The sequence below is a fragment of the Oryza glaberrima genome, chromosome 8 (assembly GCF_000147395.1).
Source record: "Oryza glaberrima chromosome 8, OglaRS2, whole genome shotgun sequence".
In the NCBI taxonomy this organism is placed as follows: Eukaryota; Viridiplantae; Streptophyta; class Magnoliopsida; order Poales; family Poaceae; genus Oryza; species Oryza glaberrima.
The window spans coordinates 16,904,901-16,928,388 of NC_068333.1; the positions used below are offsets into that span (position 1 = coordinate 16,904,901).

At 41.9% G+C, this 23,488-nt stretch overlaps 3 protein-coding genes across 7 annotated transcripts; all 3 read left to right on the plus strand.

Moving 5' to 3' along the window:
- Positions 1–4,037: 4,037 nt before the first annotated feature.
- Positions 4,038–6,253, plus strand: LOC127782602 (7-deoxyloganetin glucosyltransferase-like). The gene is made up of 2 exons (XM_052309872.1): positions 4,038–4,662; positions 5,256–6,253. Exons 1-2 carry the CDS (start codon positions 4,101–4,103, stop codon positions 6,188–6,190), a joined length of 1,497 nt encoding a protein of 498 aa, XP_052165832.1. The 5' UTR covers positions 4,038–4,100; the 3' UTR covers positions 6,191–6,253.
- Positions 6,254–10,296: 4,043 nt separating this feature from the next.
- On the plus strand, positions 10,297–13,183 carry LOC127781582 (zinc finger BED domain-containing protein RICESLEEPER 2-like). Of its 3 annotated transcripts, none has more exons than XR_008019030.1 (5): positions 10,297–10,434; positions 10,544–10,641; positions 10,718–10,833; positions 12,067–12,813; positions 12,894–13,183. XR_008019030.1 is itself a non-coding variant. In XM_052308556.1 (5 exons), the coding sequence occupies exons 3-5, from the start codon at positions 10,803–10,805 to the stop codon at positions 12,968–12,970; spliced, it is 813 nt and encodes a 270-aa protein (XP_052164516.1). In that variant the 5' UTR covers positions 10,297–10,434; positions 10,544–10,641; positions 10,718–10,802; the 3' UTR covers positions 12,971–13,183. The 3 variants fall into 3 exon arrangements, 2 of the variants coding, with proteins under 2 accessions (XP_052164516.1, XP_052164517.1); XM_052308556.1 differs by having other exon boundaries at positions 12,067–12,771; XM_052308557.1 differs by having other exon boundaries at positions 12,205–12,771.
- Positions 13,184–15,728: 2,545 nt separating this feature from the next.
- On the plus strand, positions 15,729–22,162 carry LOC127781254 (uncharacterized). Of its 3 annotated transcripts, XM_052308183.1 has the most exons (4): positions 18,679–18,878; positions 21,174–21,271; positions 21,385–21,506; positions 21,730–22,162. In XM_052308183.1, exons 2-4 carry the CDS (start codon positions 21,193–21,195, stop codon positions 21,964–21,966), a joined length of 438 nt encoding a protein of 145 aa, XP_052164143.1. In that variant the 5' UTR covers positions 18,679–18,878; positions 21,174–21,192; the 3' UTR covers positions 21,967–22,162. The 3 variants fall into 3 exon arrangements, with proteins under 3 accessions (XP_052164144.1, XP_052164145.1, XP_052164143.1); XM_052308184.1 differs by lacking the exons at positions 18,679–18,878; positions 21,174–21,271; positions 21,385–21,506; positions 21,730–22,162 and adding exons at positions 15,729–16,121; positions 16,235–16,356; positions 16,580–17,113; XM_052308185.1 differs by lacking the exons at positions 18,679–18,878; positions 21,174–21,271 and adding an exon at positions 15,730–16,121.
- Positions 22,163–23,488: the final 1,326 nt, after the last annotated feature.

Consider the following 23,488-nt stretch of genomic DNA (forward strand, 5'->3'; position numbering starts at 1 on the left):
TGTTAGAGAGGCAATTTTTCAAATGGAACATAATAAAGCTCCGGGTCCTGAAAATCGCTGAATTTTCTCAAGTCTTCTGGAATGTTATAAAGGCGGACTTTTTAGATTTATTCGTAGAATTCCATAACGGTCCATTCCCTAAATTTCGCTAAATTTCAATACAATTATTTTGTTACCTAAATCCAAAGAGGCCATAAAGATACAAAAATATGACCGATTTGTTTATTATATGTCAGTTTTAAGATATTTACAAAGGTTCCTACTAATAGAATTATTGGTGTGTCCCAAAATGTAATAAGCCCAATGTAGATAGCTAGCTTTTATACCTGGCAAGAATATTATGGAGATGGTAGTTATTTACATGAAACGATTCACGAGTTGCATAGGAAAAAACAAAAATGGGGTTATTTTTAGATCAATTTTGAGAAAGTATATGACAAAGTAAATTGGTCTTTTGTACAACAAACCCTTACGATGAAAGGCTTCTCTACTAAATGGTGTCATTTCTTTTATTCAAAGGGGGCGCATTGGTATCAACGTTAATGATCAAGTAGGACCAAATTTTCAAATATGGAAGGGTCTAGGACAAGGTGATCCTTTATCTCCAATTCTTTTTAATAGAGTTGTTGATATCTTAGCTTTGCTGATCAAGGGCAAGGGCAAATGGTCAAATAGCTAGAGTAGTCCATCATTTGATAGATGATGGTTTGTCTATTTTGCAATATGCAAATGATACACTCATTTTTATGGACTACAACTTAGATAATACTAAGAACAAGAAGTTACTAATGTATGTGGTTGAAATGCTCTCCGGTCTTCTAATAATTTTCATATGAGTGAATTATTCTGCTTTGGTGAAGCAAAAGAATGTCAAGAACAATACTCTAATATTTTTGGTGTCATATTGGAACTTTTCTTAGATATCTTGGCATTCCGATGTATTTCAAAAGGTTAAACTATATGGGTTGAAAAGTAATAGAGGAAAGAATTGAAAAGAAGTTGAGCATTGGAAAGGGAAATAAATTTTTGTGGGAGGAAGATTGGTCCTCATTATATTTTTCACACATAATAGCATATATATTTTATATTTTATTATTATAAAATATATTAAAATGGCAACATAGTTTTAAATTAGGAAAAAGTATGAATTACCCAGCCCCCAGAACTATCGCAGTCGTCCGAATTACCCCTCCCCCCCCCCCCCCGAACAACAAAACCAGAAATTCTTCACCCCCAACTATGAATACCGGACGAATTACCCCCCTCGACCTAATCCACGGTGGTTTTGGTCTACGTGGCGTACACGTGGCAGTCCAGTCAGCATTCTATTTATAAAAAAATTGTGGGACCCACATGTCATACACTACACTGTCTTCTCTCTCACACACTCTCTCTCACTTCTCTCTCTCACTCTTCCTCTCTCTCTCTCACCGGCTCACGGGGTCAGCGGTGGCGGGGGACACGGAGCGGCGGCGGCCGCGGCGCGTGACGCGGAGACGGCGGCGGCGGCGCGTGACGCAGAGGCCGCAGCGGCAGGGGATGAGGAGCTCAGTGCGGCTTCCACCCTCGCTCTCGTCGGCGGCGGCGGCGGCGGGGGACACGGAGCGGCGGCGCGTGACGTGGAGACAGCGGCGGTGGGGGATGAGGAGCTCGGCGCGGCTTCCCCTCTCCCTCTCGGTGGCGTACGCGTAGGGAGGACGAGGGTGCGAGACAAGAAGGCAGCGGCGGCGAAGGCGAATGAGGCGAGCGGCAGCGGGAGCTCACGCTGCTCGAGGCGAGGCGAGGAGGCGGCGGAGGAAGAGGAGGAGGCGAGCGGCGGCGGGGTGTGGCGGAGGAGGCGAGCGCGGCGGCGGAGGAAGCAAGGCGGCAACAGCAGCGAGGCGAGCGCGGTTGATGGCAGAGGCGGCGAGGCGGTTGGCGTCGAGGCGAGCGTGGCGACAGAGGAGGCGAGCGAGGCGGCATCGGCGGCGAGGCGAGTGCGGCGGTGAGGCGGTTGGCGGGGGGACCACGTCGGCGGCGGGTGGGGCTTCGGCAACCTGTGGGACGCGCTCCATGGCGGCCGCCGCCTCCTCGTCATGGCCTCCGTCCGTCCGTCCCGCAATGCTGCCGCCTCCTTGTCCCGCCGCCCCGCGTCACCCACTGCTGCCGTCTCCACGTCCCCCGCCACCGTCGCCTCCTCGTCTGGTCGTCCCGTGCCACCGCCGCCTCCTCATCCGGTTGTCCCGCGGCGCCGCCCACCGTCGCTTACAGTGAGAGAGAGAGGAGAGAGAGGAGGAGTGAGAGAGAGAAGTGAGAGAGAGAGTGTGAGAGAAAGAAGAGATAGTAGTTTATGACAGGTGGGTCCCAAATTTTTTTTTATAAATAGAATGCTGACTGGACTGCCACGTGTATGCTACGTAGACCAAAACCACCGCGGATTAGGTCAAGGGGGTAATTCATCCGGTATTCATAGTTGGGGGTAAAGAATGTCCGGTTTTGTAGTTCGGGGGGGTAATTCGGACGACCACAATAGTTCAGAGGGGGGTAATTCGTACTTTTTCCTTTAAATTATGTACTAACTTGACCAAATGAACCAATGTGTAATATTCATATTGTATTGCATACACGTGCTAGTTATTAACTATTTTTTAATTCTAGATTTTAGTTATTTGTAAATTATATTCTCCTCGTCCAATATTCTTTATTTCTTTCTGTTATTTATAAACTTTATTTCTATATGTAGTCTAAACTCTTCTTTCAATATTTTTTAATTTTATATTCTGAATTTCAGTTATTTCTAAATTGTACTACTATGTGACTCTAGATTTTTATTACAATATTCATTATTTTAATTCCGAATTTCTATTATTTTAAATTGTATTTCTGTATGTACTCTAGACTCATCTTTCAATATTCCTTATTTTGTTTTAATTTCGAATTTAGTTATTGCTAATTGTATTCCTCCTATATGGGCTCTAGACTCTTTTTCCAATACTCCTTATTTTTTAATTTCGAATTTAATTATTTCTAAATTGTATTTCTATATGGTCTCAACTCTACTTTTAATTTTATTATTTTTTATTCCAAATTTCAATTAGCTCTAAATTCCTATATGCTCTCCAGACTTTTCATTCAATATTTCTTATTTTGATATTTTTTTTATTTCTAAATTGTATTTCTATATGCTCTTTAAACTTTTCTTACAATATTTATTATTATTTTAATTCCAAATTTCAGCAATAAATTATATTTCTATATGAATTCTAACCTCTATTTCTATTTTTTTATTTTTTAGTTCCTAATTTTAGTTATTGCTAAAATGTATATCGGTATGGACTCTAGTTTCCTATTCATATATTCCTTATTTTTTAAATTTTTCGATTTTTAGCTCATTTTAATTGCAATTTTTTAAGAACTCTTTTTTTCTTTTTTTTCTCATTAATATGAGAATTTGTAGGTCGTGAGGGGGCACATGAAGGCTCTTTTTATTATTACTTCAATAAGTTAATTAAGTCAATAGATTATGTAATAAGTGGATGTAGTTTCGTAAGTAAATGCCGGATTTAATTCCATTATGTTAAAGAGAAATACTGAATACAGCGAAGGTATATATCAAGTACCCCCTTCGTCCCAGAATTTTAAGAAGTTTTAGGGTTGAAAACAGTTATTAAGAAAGTAGATAGGAGTGAGTGGTAGAGGGTTGTGATTGGTTAGTAAGAGAATGTTGGTGGTGAAGTTGTTATATTTTGTGATAAATCCTAATAGCTAAAAGTTGTTATATTTTGGAACAGAGGGAGAGTATGAGCCAACAATTAATCAAGTAGTACACTCACATGGGTCCTTGCCTCCTGGGCACATATTTATCATATCCCCATCACAAACCAAATAACTCAAAAAGGCCACATAAATTAGCCCCAAAATCCCAACAAACTATCCGCCGTACATAAACAAAGCAAAATCTCCATCACGCAATAATTCACTTAACCAAATCACCAGCGAAGCCGCTGTATATATATAGCACCTGCAACGAGCCAGGATCGATCAACCACACACACACTGACACTGTGACACAACACAACACGGCGGCGCAACAAAGCTAGCTTCAACGCCCGGTCCCGGCGATGGGGTCCTTCTCGGCGGCGGAGGAGACGATGGCGACGGCGGCGGCGCGGCCGCACGCCGTGATGGTCCCGTACCCGGCGCAGGGCCACGTCACGCCGATGCTGAAGCTGGCCGTGCTGCTCCACGCGCGCGGGTTCCACGTCACCTTCGTCAACAACGAGTTCAACCACCGCCGCCTCCTCCGCGCCCGCGGCGCCGGCGCGCTCGACGGCGCCCCCGGGTTCAGGTTCGCCGCCATCGACGACGGGCTCCCGCCGTCCGACGCCGACGCCACCCAGGACGTCCCGGCGTTGTGCCACTCCGTCCGGACCACCTGCCTGCCCAGGTTCAAGGCGCTCCTCGCCAAACTTGACGAGGAGGCCGACGCCGATGCCGGCGCCGGCGCCGGCGACGCGCGGCGCGTCACCTGCGTCGTCGCCGACAGCACCATGGCCTTCGCCATCCTCGCCGCGCGCGAGCTCGGCCTCCGCTGCGCCACGCTCTGGACCGCCAGCGCGTGCGGTTTCATGGGCTACTACCACTACAAACACCTCCTCGACCGCGGCCTCTTCCCCCTCAAAAATACACATCATCCTAATTCTCTCCCTAAATAGCAAAATTATATTATTCTCTAACTAAAATAGGATAAAATTATTCATACATAAATATTATTTCTAGCTCATACAGGTTTTTATTTGTGTGTAATAAATTTATATTAAAAATAATATAAGCGATTGACCAAGGTTCAAATCATGTCGCCCATAAATATTACGCACATGAAGATGGGTTTTTAACAAAATCTAAGTAAAATCAGATACTATATATTGTTGATTTCCGTCTCTTTAAAGATATATTAGGGGACACATTCCATAGGGTATGAATGTGATATTACGTGTGTAGGGTTCAAATTCTGAAACAGAATTTTCAGAATTTTGAAAATTTTGGTCATTTCGAACCTCTCAGTATGATATTATTTTGGCTGAAATTTTTTTATTTTTTTAATTTGGCAGTATTTTGTTTAAATTTGACTAAAATTTGTTCAAAATTTTGGAAACTTCGGACCGAATATCGGCGCCATCCGATAGAAATGTACAGACCGAAGGATTAAACCCTGGTGGGGTGTGTGCGTCTCCTGTGTAATAAAAAAAATAGCAAATTTGTACATGTTTTTACAGGCGAGGCTGACCTCAGCAATGGGCACTTGGACACGAAGATGGATTGGATCCCGGGCATGCCAGCCGACCTGCGCCTGCGCGACCTCCCGAGCTTCGTGCGGAGCACTGACCGTGACGACATCATGTTCAACTTCTTCATCGACGTGACGGCGACCATGCCACTGGCGTCGGCGGTGATCCTCAACACCTTCGACGAGCTCGACGCGCCGCTGATGGTCGCCATGTCCGCGCTGCTCCCGCCGATCTACACCGTCGGCCCGCTCCACCTGACGGCGCGGAACAACCTGCCGGCGGACAGCCCCGTCGCCGGCGTCGGGTCCAACCTGTGGAAGGAGCAGGGCGAGGCGCTCCGGTGGCTGGACGGCCGGCCGCCGCGCTCCGTCGTGTACGTCAACTTCGGGAGCATCACGGTGATGTCGGCCGAGCACCTGCTGGAGTTCGCGTGGGGGCTCGCCGGCAGCGGCTACGCGTTCCTGTGGAACGTGCGCCCCGACCTCGTGAAGGGGGACGCCGCCGCGCTGCCGCCGGAGTTCGCGGCGGCGACGGGGGAGAGGAGCATGCTGACGACGTGGTGCCCGCAGGCGGAGGTGCTGGAGCACGAGGCGGTGGGGGTGTTCCTCACCCACTCCGGGTGGAACTCGACGCTGGAGAGCATCGTCGGCGGCGTGCCGATGGTGTGCTGGCCATTCTTCGCCGAGCAGCAGACCAACTGCCGGTACAAGCGCACGGGGTGGGGGATCGGGGCGGAGATCCCCGACGACGTGCGGCGCGGCGAGGTGGAGGCGCTGATACGGGAGGCCATGGATGGGGAGAAGGGGAGGGAGATGCGGCGGCGCGTGGCCGAGCTCAGGGAGAGCGCCGTCGCGTCGGGGCAGCAGGGCGACCGGTCTATGCAGAACCTCGACAGGCTGATCGACGAGGTGCTCCTGGCTTGAGAGTCATAGAATACAAAGGACTGCTACGGTGCTCTGAGCTAGACTCTACCATAAATGCTACTTTTTTTTTTCAGGTTATAAGACGTTTGGTTTAGCTAAATTAGATAAATATAGTAATTTTACATTATTAAATTAGTTTTATTAAATTAATAATTAAATATATTTTTATAATAAATTTATCTTGCGTCAAAATATTAATATTTTTTTCTATAAACTTGGTCAAACTTAAAATAGTTTGACTTTGACGAAAGTCAAAAATATTTTATATCCTGAAACGGATGGAGTACAACTTGTTTTAAAACTATGTTTTAGTCTGAAATCATCTTTTAAAACTATGTTTTAGTCTGAAATCATCTTTGTATGATGCACGTGCACAATGACAAACATCATTATATACCATGTTTTGTTATTATTGTGCTGCTGGTACACTTGCCTCCATGAGTTCAATAAGCTCTTGATATGTAGCGTATTATTGTGTTAAAACGATTATCGTGTAACTACGGTTGTATCTCTATAAGAAAATATTGCATATTTGCCGAAAGTCTTCTGGCTAAAAGATGCATATAGGTTTGTACGGCAACCTCTCATATTTTTGTATGTCCAGATCGACAGAAAAAATATTTTTTTCTCCAGTGTAATTGGACCAAAAATAATCTGAAAGATTATTTTTTGTGGATATGCGTGCGAACAAGAAAGCTTCAATCGCTGTCGAGTGTCGACTCGATGCTTTTACAAGTCGATCTGTACGTATAGTGTTAGTAGTATTAATGGTTAATATTGTGAAAACAAAATTGGTTAGTCATATCGCAATAATGCATCCGACTTGTCTGTCACGTTAAATTATACTCCCTCTAATTTTTAATTAGATGACGCCGTTAATTTTTAAGCACATGTTTAATCATTCGTCTTATTTAAAAAATTGACCGTCATTAGTCTTATTTAAAAATTTGCAAATCTATAAGATATTAATCATGCTTAAATTACTTTGAGTGAAAAAATAACTCACAACAAAATAAATTATAATTATTTAAATTTTTTGAATAAGATGAATGGTCACACGTGTGACAAAAAGTCAACGGCATCGTCTATTAAAAAATGAATGTAGTAGATGTCTCGTAGTTCTCTTAATTAATTAGGCTCATTTTGGATGTATTTTCTTTATATATCTATTTAACTAAGTTCCTTCCAATCAAAACATCGTTATTCTGATTTATAGAATCCATATTCGCTCCATCAAGAGATGAAATACTCACGAGGGCCCTTATATAGGTTTGTAGGTAAATCATAACCGGCCGCACTATAAAAATCGAGCTCTATTTTCGCTATGGCTCTCGCCTGCAAAAATCTAATTTAGCACGCGAACATCTTATGGAGCCACATGTAAAAATAAGATCATTTTCTCATGCGGGTCTCTTAAACGGTTGTATGAGATTGCAGGCAGGCCTCTTAAAAGCCCGCCTAAAAATCTCACTTACCTCCTATTTTCCCACTCAATACTTCAATTTTCTTAACTCATCTTCCTTATCTGCTCTTCTTAGGGGTGAAAACGGAGCGGATTCGGACGGATAATGGTCATACCATATCCTATACTTTTTTTGTAAAGCGGATGCGGAGCGGTTGCGGATGACATGCAGATACGGATATGGAGCGGATTATTTCGGACGTCGGATTTGGTGTGGAGTTGGCGCGGAGTCGGTTCGGAAACGGAATAATATTATCGGATGTTAAGTTTGTATTCAATCCATACAACAAAAGGGTAGCAATACAATGAGCAGTAATACGATGGAAAAACAACATCTAAACATGGTGTCAACTCTCTAGGAAAATACATCCAAAACACATCCATAATATAAACAACCAAAAACATAATATAAGTCCTCACTTCACTGCATTGCTTAAAAATAACGGGCAAATGCCATAACATCACCATCAGGGACCCAGCAAATTAACATGTTCAATAGTCCAAGATCAAGATGACAGTACGCTAAATCTCATCTCTAAATTAATCAAATTAGACATTGCTACTGACTTAAATTACCTAAAGCAAAGCTCATCTCTAAATTTCTAAATCCCAAATCTCATCTCTAAATTTCTAAATCCCAAAATTGAAATTTCAAATTAGAGAAAGAAGTCAAAGAACACAATACTTAATATGGAGCCGGTGGGAGGCGACGGTGGCTAGCAACGGGGAGTCCGGGAGGTAGAGGCGCTGGCCGCTGGAGAGTGGCGACGGTGGATGGGACAAGCAAGCGGGAGGATGGGGACGACAGGGACTGGATCTGGAGGAGAGGCGACGTCGTAGGAGGCACTGGCCGCTGGCGAGTGGCAATGGTCGTTGGATGCGCTGGCGCTGGTCGCTGGAGAGACGGCGTCGCAGGAGGCGCTGGCCGCCGGAGGAGAGGCGGCGTCGTAGGATGGCACATGGCAGGCAGGAGGCACTGCGACGGGCAGTTGACGGGGTAGTCGCGGCGCTGCGGCGGTGGCGTCGCGCGTGTGCGGCGCCGGGACGGGGACTGGCCTGTGCGGCGCACGTGTGCGTCGGGACTGTGGCGCAATGGTGGCGCCGACGCATGTGAGAGTGGGAGGAGAGCCAGCGGCTGACAGTGGGGGATTAGGATTATGTCAACACTCAACATAAATGGGCTAGATGTGCTGGCCTATTTAAATGGGCTCAATTGTGTAGCTTTTTGGCCTGAAACATGCAGATTATCCGCCAACTCGTCATTCGGATAATCCGATTCAAAAATCGGATAATACGCATCCACCGGATATCGATGATACCATATCCGCATCCGCATTTGCATGATAAAATCCGCATCTGACGGGTATCTGAAAACTCTTACCATATCCTCACTCCAGTCGGATTCGGAGCAGATCGGATCGGATAATATCCGCTCCGTTTTCACCCCTAGCTCTCCTCCTTCTGTCTCTCACCTCCCCTCCTCCTCATATTAATTATCACCTCCTCTCCTCTCTCTGACTAGCCAGCAGACAGCGGTTGGCTCGAGTGGCAGCGACAGGCGACTAGGCAACAACGGGTGGCAGCAAGCAGCGGCTGGCTCAAGTGGGAGAGGCGGGCGGCAGGCGCGCCGTCCCCGCCATAGATGCGCAAGGGACGGCCCTCCCCCGCCCAGTGAAGGTGGCGAGGGGTGACGGCGGTAGCGGCAGGGCCATCCCGCACACAGATTTTGCGGTGGTAGTAGCAGACCGCACCTAGCTAGTGTTTTGATTTTTGGGAATTTTATTTTTTTTTCAAATTTAATTTTTACATGTGGATGACATAAGCACCCACACACGAAAATTGGATTCGAAAATCGGATTTTCGCAGGCACTTTCGAGCAAATAGACGGCTTAACCGCACGTAAAAATAGTTTTTGGCCATTTGGAATAATGCTTTGAGTTCTCAAACTAAAAGCAAATAAATGGCGCAGAACAAAGGAATTCTAAAAGTCTCCCATACACACTGGCATGAATAATTCTATAGCTCAGGTACATGTGCAACATTATTAGAAAGAAAAAAAGGTACGTGTGCAAACAAAAACTAGCACAAGCCACAAAGCTATTTTCTCCTTTTTTTTTCTCTTGTTTCTTCTCCTCATGATATTTTGCTATGATAACCCTCCATCCTTGCATTAATGACCCATATTAACACACGGACGGAGGAAATTTACGAAATTTTGTGTTTTGGGGTATTTTTGGGACCGACGTTTTTAGAATTTTTAACTTTTAACAGATTTTGACTGAAATTTGAATAAGCTTTTACCAAATTCAACAGGGAGACCCATCATCCTCACGCGCTCCATTCTGAAGCATGCGAAGCCCATCCGGAGACCTGTCCACACCGGACACACACGCGCCCCGGTTTGCCTTAGTCGCCGCCGCCGTCCTACCCTCTCTGGACCTATGCCCCCCCTCTCCGCCCTCCTTCAAAATTTTCGCCATGAATGATAGAGTAGGAGCCTAATGCATGCCGGTGGGTACCCTTACCCATTCCCCAAACCCATACCCACCTAAAACGGGTAGGGTATGGACAAAAGATCCTTTACCCATTAGAAATAGGGTGGATACGGGTATGCCCGTAAAGTAAAAGGGTATAGGGAGGGTGCTACCCACTTTCCCCGTGTTACCCATCCCCAATCGACCTCATCTAAGCGATGACGGCGGCGGCAGCTTCGACGGCGGCTTCGGTGAGCATCCGGCAACAGTGACTGCAGCCTCGGTAATGGAGAAGAACCCTTTACAAGGTACTGCTTCGATTGACTCATCTGCTGCTTCAATTTGTGAAATCTTTCTTCTGCTCAAAGCGTCAAACCCTAGAAGTAATCTTGGTTGCATATGTGTAAATCTTGGCAGTGTCGTCTTCCTGCAAGTTCTTGGCTTTGTTGCATCCAACATCTTGCTGATTCTAATGGGAGATCCCAGCCACGATCATGATGCGGCCGGAAGTTCCAGTAAGTGGAGAGGACCTGCTGTACCTGTAGATGCTGCTATTTTATACTGACAACCATTCATGTGGTATGTCTTTAGGCAGTAGAATGAATTTTATTTCAAATGAGCTCCATTGGTGATATTCAAAGCTTCGATGGAAATCTAGAATTGCAAAATTTTTCACATGAATCATCTGACGAGCGGCATGATGATGGGTAATGTTTCTACTTCACACTTCTAGTTAATCGTCTTTATTTATTTTTCGTGCTAATAGAACTCCAATCTTTTATAGTGTGTTTAATGTGGATTTTGCTTTAGAATTTACTAATACAGTACTTTCGTCGATTCAATACCATAGAGTTGAGGGAATAATTGAGCTAGGTAAATATGTTAGTTCAGACAACAGAAAGTTCAGATCGAAAGTTTGGAAGGATTTTAAAGTGTCATTAGTGGATGGTTATACTAAGGCAATATGTTTACAGTGTTCTGCCCATCTAGTCACTGGCAACAAGAATGGAACAAGTCATTTGTGTTATCACATACATGTTTGCCCAGAGCTTCAAAGGTCAAAGAAAAAGAAAACTACTTCAAAGGCAGAACTTCCTGTTTTTGATCAGCAAAGAAGTCGTGATGACTTTTGCTCGAATGGTTGTTTGCCATAATTATCCATTTTGTATGTCTGAGTATTATTACACAAGGCAATTCATTTATAATCTGCAACCTCAATTTAAGTTAATGCATAGAACTGCTGTGAAAGATGATATCATTAAGTTATATAAGGAGGGAAAAAGGAAGATATATGAAATATTGGATAAAAATCAGAGCCTGAATGAGTGAAATGACAGGCTATATGAGCATGACAGTACATTACATTGATGCTCATTGGAAATTGCACAAAAAAAATTTTGGGCTTGTGCATGTCAAAACCCCACACACTAGTGTTGTCATTTCTAAGGCAATCATAGCTAGATTGTATGAATGGAATTTGGATAGAAAACTCTTTAGCTTTGTTCTTGATAATTGCTCAGTCAATGATGTAGTGATTCGGGAAATACTTGGTATCCTCTTACCCAAGCAAGCATTACATTTAAAAGGTGAATTCTTTCAAATCCGATGTGCAATGCATATATTGAACTTAATAGTTTAGGATGGATTGAAAGTAATTGCCCCCATTCTGGTAAATATTCGAGAGACAATTAGTTATATCAACAAATCCACATCAAGATTGGAAAAGTTTGAATTGATTACCCAATAAGCGAATGCTCCCAAGTTATCTTTAGAAACTGATACTCCAACCAGATGGAATTCAACTTTTCACATGCTTGAGAGAACCATTAAATTCCGTGAAGCTTTTCTGTGATTGAAAGAATGTGACAAGTTTTTCCCATCAGATGAGGACTGGGTACATGTTACTAAACTAACAGATTGTTTGTGTGTCTTTTATGAAGCAACTCTGAGGGCTTCTGGCTCAAAATTTTCCACAGCAAGTCTTTACTTCAATGATTTTTGTGGAATATATATTTTTCTGCAAGAATTGAAGTTGAGTGATGATAACTTTATTGCTTCAATGGCTGTGCCAATGGCAGAAAAAATTGAGAAATATTGGGAGACATGCAACAAGTTATTATCTATTGCAACCATTCTTGATCCTCGCTACAAATTGAAGTCTATTGAGTACTTCTATGGATTGCTTTATCCTTCTGAAAAAGATGTGAAATTTGAACATATGAGGAGATGCTTTAGTGAATTATTTGATGAGTATTCAAAGCAAGCAACAATGCAATCCTCATCAGTTGTTGACACTTCAAAAAATTTCCAGGAGTGCAGTTCACAATCACATGAGTCCTCGTTGAGCTTATTTTCTACCATAGTAGGATTAGAAAAGTATATCCAAGATAGCAACTCAAGCCAGCAAACAACATCAGAGCTCAATGTCTATCTTGATGATCCTCCACATCCTGGAATCAGTGATACTTCTTTTGACATCTTGGCTTGGTGGAAGTTGTATGGTTCCAAATATCCAATTATTTCTCGAATAGCTCGTGATATCTTAAGTGTTCCTATGTCGACAGTAGCATCTGAATCATGCTTCAGTTTAGCTAATCAAGCACTTGATGAGAAGAGGTGCAGTCTACTGCCTAAAACACTTGAAGGTGTGATTTGTACACAGGATTAGCTGAGGGATTATATACCAAGTACAGATCTCCAATAAAAGAGTAAAATATTGTATTGCAATTTTGATGAATTTGCTAATCACTTTTTTTTTCTGGAGCAGATGAGTTTTTGGAACAGATGATAGCAGAAGATGTGTCATTTACTCAAGAACAAGCAGTTGTAGATCAACTTGAATGAAGATGTGATGTGATGATTGAGGCACTTGGATCAGTTGCCAATTACTAGTGACCTACCTAGCACATTGTATCAACTAGTCGAATATTTCAAACTCAGTACTTTTCACGGTCTAGTTTCATTTTTAACTCACTTAATCAGCTAGTAGCAGAAAGCATATGTACTCCTGTTATTAACAGCTTCGTTGTACCTTAAATTGTGGGGTTTCATATCTAATTTTCCTTTTAAATGATATGGCTATTACCCAACTCTCTTTATCCACACCTATCAGTTTTATCCATTCCCCAACGGGTATGGGTAATTTAGATGACAATGAATATGGGGAGGGTAAGAACGAGTAAGGTTTGAAGTGGGTGAGGGTATGGGTAAGCATGGGGATCCCCAAACCCTCCCCAACGGCAGGTGTTTAAGGTCTTTGGATGACTGGAGGTTGAAGAAAGCGTGAAATTGTGTCGACGAACGCAGTTGGGCCAGGCTCACTTAGAGCAGATACAATAGCAGACTATTAGCCAGCTATAAATATATTTTAATAAGATAAAAGATGATATAGAAAAGTAGCGGGCTACAGATCTGTAGCCAGCTGCAGCATGAACTCCAAGACGTAATGTGTGTATGACAGATGGGACCATACATTAATATTATAGTAAGCAACTATTGTATGAGTTGGCTATTAGATTGGCTATAGATGAATTGGAGCTAGTAGTGGGCTATACTATTAAACTTGCTCTTAGAAAAGGAATTCCCTTAGAAATTAGGCTACAGGCCCACATGCCACATCTAGCCCCCAGCGGCCCAGCCCAAGTGGCCCAATACCTAATTCCCCAATCCCCCAGCCCCAAATCCCCTAGCAGAAGGCAGTGAGCTCCCCGTGCGGCGGCGCCGGCGAGGCAGCAGGCAGCAGGCGAAGCGCGCGGCGCCGCGAGCGCGAGCAGCCGCAGGCCAGTGGCGGCGGAGTCTGCAGGCCGGCGCCGGCGACGCCACGGCAGCATGTGAAGGACCAGGCGAGCAGCAGGTAGCCCCTTAGCCCGACGGCTGCAAAATACAAGGTATGCAATGTTTTGTCTCATACTCTCATGTACAGATTTTGCCTCGTGAAGGATAATCCGCGTCGCACGTGAGAAAATAATCAATTGTCTTGTGAATGAAGTTGTGATGTACTGATATTTCTCATTATCTCTCTGTTTCCATATGAAACTTCTTTTAGGGTGTGTTTGAGGAGAAGGGAATTGAGGAGATTCGAAAGATACGCAAAACGAGGTGAGCCATTAGCACATGATTAATTGAGTATTAATTATTTTAAACTTTAAAAATGGATTAATATGATTTTTTAAAGCAACTTTTCTATAGAAATTTTTTACAAAAAACACACCGTTTAGTGAAGCATACGCGCGGAAAATGAAACAATCTTTCTCCCTTTCTCCTGCGCTCGAACGCAGCCTTAGAGTACAACGTAATATTATGCTATTGTAATATTGTTTGAGACGTTATGTGTTTATGCCGGTGTTCCCAGGATGTTGAGCCCACCCCCCCCCCCCCATTTTTCATTCCTGGATCCGCCACTGTTGGATCCAGTTTGTTGAGCCGCCACTGTTGGATCCGAGGAGACTCCCGTCCGCTGCTGCTGGTGAGCTCCCCGATTTGGGGACTTCGCAAACCCTTGTTTGTTCGTTTGTTTGGCCATGGCGATGTTGGATGGCTTTAGGTTGACTATGAATTTCTGGAGTTTGCGGTTGCCAAGAGGGGAAAAAATGGTTTGTTTCATCATTTGGGCTATTTTGTAGATGAGGGAATTGGCAGTTCTCTGCCTATTTTTCGCTATTGTACAGTTTTTATAGCCTGTTTGAGTTTCTGAATCTCTGGTCTTGCCATCGTCAAGGGGGCAGGTGGCTTTTTGAGTCAGTGTATGTAGTCCATGCGGGCACCAACTGTTCGATGGATTGCCCCTTAGGCAGGAAATGGCAGTGACTGTAGAATGCATGCGCTTGGTGAACTGCCAGCCTTGCATTGCTTCCCTGAGAAGGCTATTCGTTCGTTCCCCCTGTATCCTGAGGATGTGCTGGCCGTGCTGGCCAATGGCCACAAGAAGCAGGTTTAGTTCAGCCTTTCAATCCAGAAACCTCAGGGGGCAACTTTTATAATCTTCACAACCCAATATGTTGATGTATAGTCTTTACCTTTACATGCATATTTGATTTTTTTTTTCTAGAAATTTTGTCTCAATCAAACTTGAAATTTCTTGCTCCTCAGTTTTCTAATTTTGCTTGCTCCAATCAAGTAAGTTTTTTCCAATAAGTTTTCTGTGTTTGAAGTTATAATATGTACCCGTTATGAACTGTATAGTAGTGATAGTAAATATAGCTATAGTAAACATTATTTATGGTTTGAGTATCTTCAGCAATCCATGAATTGCGTGAGATTATGAAACATCTTTCTATGGAACTGGTGCATTCTTGTTCATAGTTCTCATTGAAATAGCAAACTCTGGTTATGGATATATTTGACCTTTTCATAGTTCTCCAAAGAATGAGATGAGGTCATGTTTACTTTCCTAATTTTGCTCAGGTCTACAACTCTAAATATGACTATACATGTAAAATCGCCTTGACGATCTCCACAATTTATGGAGTTTTTGTGGCATTGTACATTGGTATTTTCTTATGGTCACATTCATATTTACTTGTCTCCAATAGTTTTATTTATAAGAGATGTTGAGGAGCAAACACTGCATATCTTTACACTTCACATACGAATATACTTTGTGCTTTGCTGCCTGGATTACTGCATCTACTTTTTTGTTAAATTCAATTTCTTGCATAAAATGGGGATAAGTTAACTGAGAGCTTCAGTAGACTAGTACATCACAACCTAGGTAATTGGAAGAATTAGCTACTATGATTCTTTGTTGAAACTTAGGTTTAGTAAAATAGAGTAACCAGATAATAGGTTCTATCAAATGGAAACTGGAGAAGGTACTTCCATAGTCGTATCATTGTTAATTTCACCCTCAGTATAATATTAGTGTTGAATATATGAAAGTTTGCTTTCGATGATTTCAGGTGATTTGAGACAATCAAGATGGCTTTTTCATCAGTTTTCAGGAGAGGAAATGTCAAAGAATTGATCTCAAATGTTTCGGTCTACACTAGCGCCGCAGGTAATGGCTTTGGCTTTAGGCAGTCTGAGACTCTTGATTGACTTGAGTCTGTATTTGTGGTATTCTGAATAAGGTGCTTGGCTGTTTGAATGACAAAATATACCTCATTGCAGAGTCATCTGGAGGATTGAGCTTGATTTTTAAGCGTTGGGCCACCAAAAAGACAGCTGGATCAACAAAAAATGGCCGTGACTCTAACCCTAAGTATTTGGGTGTTAAAAAGTTTGGCGGAGAGGTACAAGATAGATCTGTCATATGACTTTCATGTTTTTTATTGTTTATGACAGTACAAAGTACTTTCTTTAATCACGTAAAAGTAATCAGACTTTGGAGATTTGTGTGTCCCTTCTGATCCCGTACCTGAACTCCTGAAGCAACTTGTCATTTTTTTTATTAGAACAAAAAGGTGAAAAAGATCTAAACTGTTCCTGAACATCAGCATTTGCATCATTTTTCAGAAAGTGGAGCCAGGAAACATCATCATCCGCCAAAGAGGAACCCGCTTCCATCCTGGGAACTATGTTGGCATGGGGAAGGACCATACTCTCTTCTGTCTGAAAGAAGGACATGTGCGATTCGAGCGCAACAAGCTGACTGGCAGGAAATGGGTTCATGTTGATCCTGTTGCTGGGCATGTGCTCCACCCTGTCTACGCCAGTGATTCGATCCCTGCAGCTGAAATGGAGCCATTGTAATGGCTTTACATGGAATGAAGTAACATATGTTGCTAACAGCTTTCGTCCTTGACTTGAGAGTGACTTCTCTAAAGAAACTTATTGCGATTAAGAGGCTTCTGGGTTGAATTTGCTTGCAATAAGGAACCTAACCATCATGTTCAGAACCCTTTTGTTTTTGGTTCTTGCTGTGGCTTAAAGTTGTTTGTTTTAAGTATCCTTTGTGATTTGTGGCATGAAGGTTGACAAACCTACATGATTTATGAACACACAGAAATTCTAAAAATGTTGCTTGGGCCGGGAAAGTCAAGATGCTTATTTTTCTTCGAAATACCTATGGAATAACCTATGTCACGGGAATTTGAGAGAACTACTTTGTAGGAGGGTTAATCCTTTGGCTTCAAGAGTTTCACATGATTGTTTTTCATATATGATTTAAAATATTCTGCAATACGTAGGATTTTCATTCGAATTGATTCAGTTTCTGCAAAAGTCATCCAGAATTCGTTTGGTTCAAATGAAGTATTTCTTTGTTGCAATACATACTCTTCCCGCCCAATCACCCAATGATCCAAAGGAATATATGTGTGAGCACTTCCTTTATTGAAGTATAGTATCGGTTGTTCTAATTCCAACTCTTCACATTTTGGAATCTACCCTGGAAATGGCTATTTTGAAAGTTTTACTACTATTTTATTGTCATGTTATAACATTACATAGAGTTAATTTGTCGGTCACTCTATCATCTTTTTAATAAGTTTTTTGAAAGCTAATACTTAATTAACTGTGCATTACTCTATCGCTTCATTCTGTATGTAGTGGAAGTGTTCTCTACCCAAAATGATATAAGTACGTCTTAAAACGCCATAGAAAAACTGGTTATCTTTATTACAACCCTATCTTTTTGCTTTTGCTTATACTTATAAGCCAAAATTTAAATTTTCAACCTTAAATTTGGAGTTGATTTTGGGGTTTTTCATCAAAGTTTATTTTTTAGTTTTTGCTTTTAGATCACTAAGGCCCTGTTCGTTTCTTATGTAAGGAGAGGGTTAAATTGTGAATACTCGTGGCACGCTTTTAAAACTGTTAAACGATGCGTTTCGTGCGAAAACTTTCTATATGAAAGTTGCTCTAAAATATTAGATTAATCTATTTTTTAAGTTTATATAATAATTAAAACTCAATTAATCACATATTATTACCACATCGTTTTGCGTGAAACACTTAATCTTTATCTTCATCTTCATCTTCAGGAGATTCAAACACCACCTAGAAACACATATATAAAAGTTTTGTTCACAAATTATTTTTCGTTTGCAAATATGCAATTTTGCTTAGGCTGTGTTTAGTTCATCGCAAAGTTTGGATTTTGGTTGAAATTAGAGATGATGTGACTGAAAAGTTATGTGTGTATGACAGGTTGATATGATGGAAAAGGACTGAAGTTTGGATCCAAACTTTGGATCTAAACACAGCCTTAATCCCCAAATAAGCCAAACGATGGGGGCCTTAGTTTCTTCAACATGTTAAAATTAAAAAATATATTTACACAACTATAAACATAAGCAAACACACACACTACGTTAAAATTCCGAGAGAGAGAGAACCGATGCGAAAAGAGCGATCCCCTCCCGCGTCTTTCAAACGGAGCCCGCGCCCCGGATTCCCCTCCATTCCCGGGGGTTTCCAGATTCCCAGCGAGGGAAGAAGCAAGCAAAAAAAAAAAAAAAAAAAAAAAAAAAAAACGGAGGCGAGCGCGAGGCTGCGCATCCCAGATGGACGGCGGATCGGGTGCCAGCGCCACCCGCCTCGCCGAATCCGGGCCGTCCATTCCTCCGCTCGGTCGGGCGCCCCGTTAAGCCTGAGCCCCACCCACCCCCCACCCCCGAACCCTCGCCCTCCTCCTCACCCCGCGCACCCCCTCCACCTCGCCGCCGCCGCCGACTCGCCGGGGCTCGCCGCCACCGGTGGTGGGGGGGAGCTCGACCTCCTCGCCCCACGCGCGCGTCCGGGCGCCGTCGTTCTGGGCGCGGGAGAGATCCGTCCGTCGCCCCCCGCTGGGCTTGCGCCATCCTCTCCCCGGGTAAGCCCTAGGTTTTTTTTTTTTTTTTTTGGTCCGATCGATTCCGCCGCGCTCCTAGCCGCGGGTGAGGCAGGAATCGGGGTGGTTGCGGAGGGCTCGTCGTGCGGTCGAGGGATTTGGTTGTTCCTAGTAGGAGGGGTTGTAGTTCATCCCGTCGATCCAGTGGAGGCGCGTGGGAGATCTCGGTAGGGGGTTTCCGTGGGCTCCGTGGGTTGCCGCTCGCGGTGCAGCGGCGGGATGTGGATGGGGATGGGGATGGCGTGGTGGGCCGTAGGTGCGAGCAACTCTAGACGGATTTTTTTTTTTGTGGCCATTTTAGGGTTTACGGGAATGGATTTTTTTTTTACCGAACAAGAGATGTACTCTGAAAATTGCTGTATTTTCGTAGCGAGGGGCCTATAGGATCATTGAAGCCTTAGGGACTTAGGGTTTGGGCTGCTTGCAGCTGTATTTCTCATTTGTAAACATTAGACTTCCGTGTCTGCTGTGGGAGGATGAAAGAATTGACTTGGGAGCTGAGTTCTATTAGGTTCACTGGTTTTGTGGAGTAATGTTTGGAAATAATCTGAGGGAGTATAAGGCTGCTCCATCGCAGTGCCACGTGTAGCATTCGGTTCGAATTTGTCATTTGTGTAATGTTTCTTAGCAGTTACTTTTTATTTTGGAAGTTGGTTCTCCCAAAAAACTTGTGTCCTATCTGGTTTATTTGAAGGTATCTTAGGACAACAAGACGATTAGATGCAAAAGTTGAAAGTAGGGGCATTAACATAAACCTTGTTGGGTGCAGAATATGGTAATTTTATACGTATTAATTGCGTACGTACCGTTTCCACAAAATTAGTAATAAATAACTGCCAAAGAAAGCTGATGTGACTCCATGAATGAATGTATACTACGCTATATCTGCTGTATTGATTGCTGTAGCAATCCATTCGTTTTCAGTATTGTGTTGGTGCATTGTTTGCAAAAGCAAATCATATTTATTAATTTTTCATTATTGAGTTGCAGCTTGCAAATGTGTATGTATGTACATATTGTGAGAGAAAGTAGGCATGTCTGAACTCTCAACATGATTATTGTCATAAGAAAAATGTTATCGTTGTTTTTCTCTCTTTTTGGGTAACTGTTTGTGTTTATGGTTATCAGTTCTATATTATAAATTTGTTCAGGCTGGAATTAGGCTGACCAAATCCTTGTTTTGAAATTCGAATTATATTGATATATATCTTGTACGGTCATTGCATTTTTTATTGTTTTGCTTTATAACTATATATAGGCTGGCTTCATTACGTACTCCCTCCGTCCCAAAAAAACTTAACCTAGGCAAGGATGTGACATCTCCTAGCACAATAAATCTGGACAGCCCTTTGTCCAGATTCGTTGTACTAGAAAATGTCACATCCCTTCCTAGGTTTAGTTTTTTTTGGGACGGAGGGAGTAAACTTGTCTATGTTAAAGTTTGGAATATCCAAAGGTCCTCAACTAGTATGTACTATTTTCTTGACCTTAACATGGAACTATACATGACCTTTTTTTTTCCTATTTTACTGAATAAGATGATTGTTTGTTTGCGGTTTCCTAAATGTGCTTAACTGTTGGTATTGTTGTGAAGATGTGATGGAATTAGTATTGTGGTATTACATCTATGGTAGACAGCTTTTTGGGTTTGCAGGAATGAAGTACATAAATATCTGTTTGGTGCTGTGGTACAACAATGTAAATAGTTTATTGCAGTGACAATGTTGCACTGTTGCATGCATTTTTGTTAGGATCATGGTTGTCTGTTGCCTTGTTATGCCATTAACAAATCTAGAATAAGTGAAGCAGCTTAAAGTTATGTTCTCGTGCTCTTAAGAGCAAACATTTAAGAGGTATAATAGCATTCTGTGTTCAAACTATATTTTAGAACCTTTGCCCTTGCTTAAATAGTTTTATTTATAAGAGATGTTGAGGAGCAAACACTGCATATCTTTACACTTCACATACGAATATACTTTGTGCTTTGCTGCCTGGATTACTGCATCTACTTTTTTGTTAAATTCAATTTCTTGCATAAAATGGGGATAAGTTAACTGAGAGCTTCAGTAGACTAGTACATCACAACCTAGGTAATTGGAAGAATTAGCTACTATGATTCTTTGTTGAAACTTAGGTTTAGTAAAATAGAGTAACCAGATAATAGGTTCTATCAAATGGAAACTGGAGAAGGTACTTCCATAGTCGTATCATTGTTAATTTCACCCTCAGTATAATATTAGTGTTGAATATATGAAAGTTTGCTTTCGATGATTTCAGGTGATTTGAGACAATCAAGATGGCTTTTTCATCAGTTTTCAGGAGAGGAAATGTCAAAGAATTGATCTCAAATGTTTCGGTCTACACTAGCGCCGCAGGTAATGGCTTTGGCTTTAGGCAGTCTGAGACTCTTGATTGACTTGAGTCTGTATTTGTGGTATTCTGAATAAGGTGCTTGGCTGTTTGAATGACAAAATATACCTCATTGCAGAGTCATCTGGAGGATTGAGCTTGATTTTTAAGCGTTGGGCCACCAAAAAGACAGCTGGATCAACAAAAAATGGCCGTGACTCTAACCCTAAGTATTTGGGTGTTAAAAAGTTTGGCGGAGAGGTACAAGATAGATCTGTCATATGACTTTCATGTTTTTTATTGTTTATGACAGTACAAAGTACTTTCTTTAATCACGTAAAAGTAATCAGACTTTGGAGATTTGTGTGTCCCTTCTGATCCCGTACCTGAACTCCTGAAGCAACTTGTCATTTTTTTTATTAGAACAAAAAGGTGAAAAAGATCTAAACTGTTCCTGAACATCAGCATTTGCATCATTTTTCAGAAAGTGGAGCCAGGAAACATCATCATCCGCCAAAGAGGAACCCGCTTCCATCCTGGGAACTATGTTGGCATGGGGAAGGACCATACTCTCTTCTGTCTGAAAGAAGGACATGTGCGATTCGAGCGCAACAAGCTGACTGGCAGGAAATGGGTTCATGTTGATCCTGTTGCTGGGCATGTGCTCCACCCTGTCTACGCCAGTGATTCGATCCCTGCAGCTGAAATGGAGCCATTGTAATGGCTTTACATGGAATGAAGTAACATATGTTGCTAACAGCTTTCGTCCTTGACTTGAGAGTGACTTCTCTAAAGAAACTTATTGCGATTAAGAGGCTTCTGGGTTGAATTTGCTTGCAATAAGGAACCTAACCATCATGTTCAGAACCCTTTTGTTTTTGGTTCTTGCTGTGGCTTAAAGTTGTTTGTTTTAAGTATCCTTTGTGATTTGTGGCATGAAGGTTGACAAACCTACATGATTTATGAACACACAGAAATTCTAAAAATGTTGCTTGGGCCGGGAAAGTCAAGATGCTTATTTTTCTTCGAAATACCTATGGAATAACCTATGTCACGGGAATTTGAGAGAACTACTTTGTAGGAGGGTTAATCCTTTGGCTTCAAGAGTTTCACATGATTGTTTTTCATATATGATTTAAAATATTCTGCAATACGTAGGATTTTCATTCGAATTGATTCAGTTTCTGCAAAAGTCATCCAGAATTCGTTTGGTTCAAATGAAGTATTTCTTTGTTGCAATACATACTCTTCCCGCCCAATCACCCAATGATCCAAAGGAATATATGTGTGAGCACTTCCTTTATTGAAGTATAGTATCGGTTGTTCTAATTCCAACTCTTCACATTTTGGAATCTACCCTGGAAATGGCTATTTTGAAAGTTTTACTACTATTTTATTGTCATGTTATAACATTACATAGAGTTAATTTGTCGGTCACTCTATCATCTTTTTAATAAGTTTTTTGAAAGCTAATACTTAATTAACTGTGCATTACTCTATCGCTTCATTCTGTATGTAGTGGAAGTGTTCTCTACCCAAAATGATATAAGTACGTCTTAAAACGCCATAGAAAAACTGGTTATCTTTATTACAACCCTATCTTTTTGCTTTTGCTTATACTTATAAGCCAAAATTTAAATTTTCAACCTTAAATTTGGAGTTGATTTTGGGGTTTTTCATCAAAGTTTATTTTTTAGTTTTTGCTTTTAGATCACTAAGGCCCTGTTCGTTTCTTATGTAAGGAGAGGGTTAAATTGTGAATACTCGTGGCACGCTTTTAAAACTGTTAAACGATGCGTTTCGTGCGAAAACTTTCTATATGAAAGTTGCTCTAAAATATTAGATTAATCTATTTTTTAAGTTTATATAATAATTAAAACTCAATTAATCACATATTATTACCACATCGTTTTGCGTGAAACACTTAATCTTTATCTTCATCTTCATCTTCAGGAGATTCAAACACCACCTAGAAACACATATATAAAAGTTTTGTTCACAAATTATTTTTCGTTTGCAAATATGCAATTTTGCTTAGGCTGTGTTTAGTTCATCGCAAAGTTTGGATTTTGGTTGAAATTAGAGATGATGTGACTGAAAAGTTATGTGTGTATGACAGGTTGATATGATGGAAAAGGACTGAAGTTTGGATCCAAACTTTGGATCTAAACACAGCCTTAATCCCCAAATAAGCCAAACGATGGGGGCCTTAGTTTCTTCAACATGTTAAAATTAAAAAATAT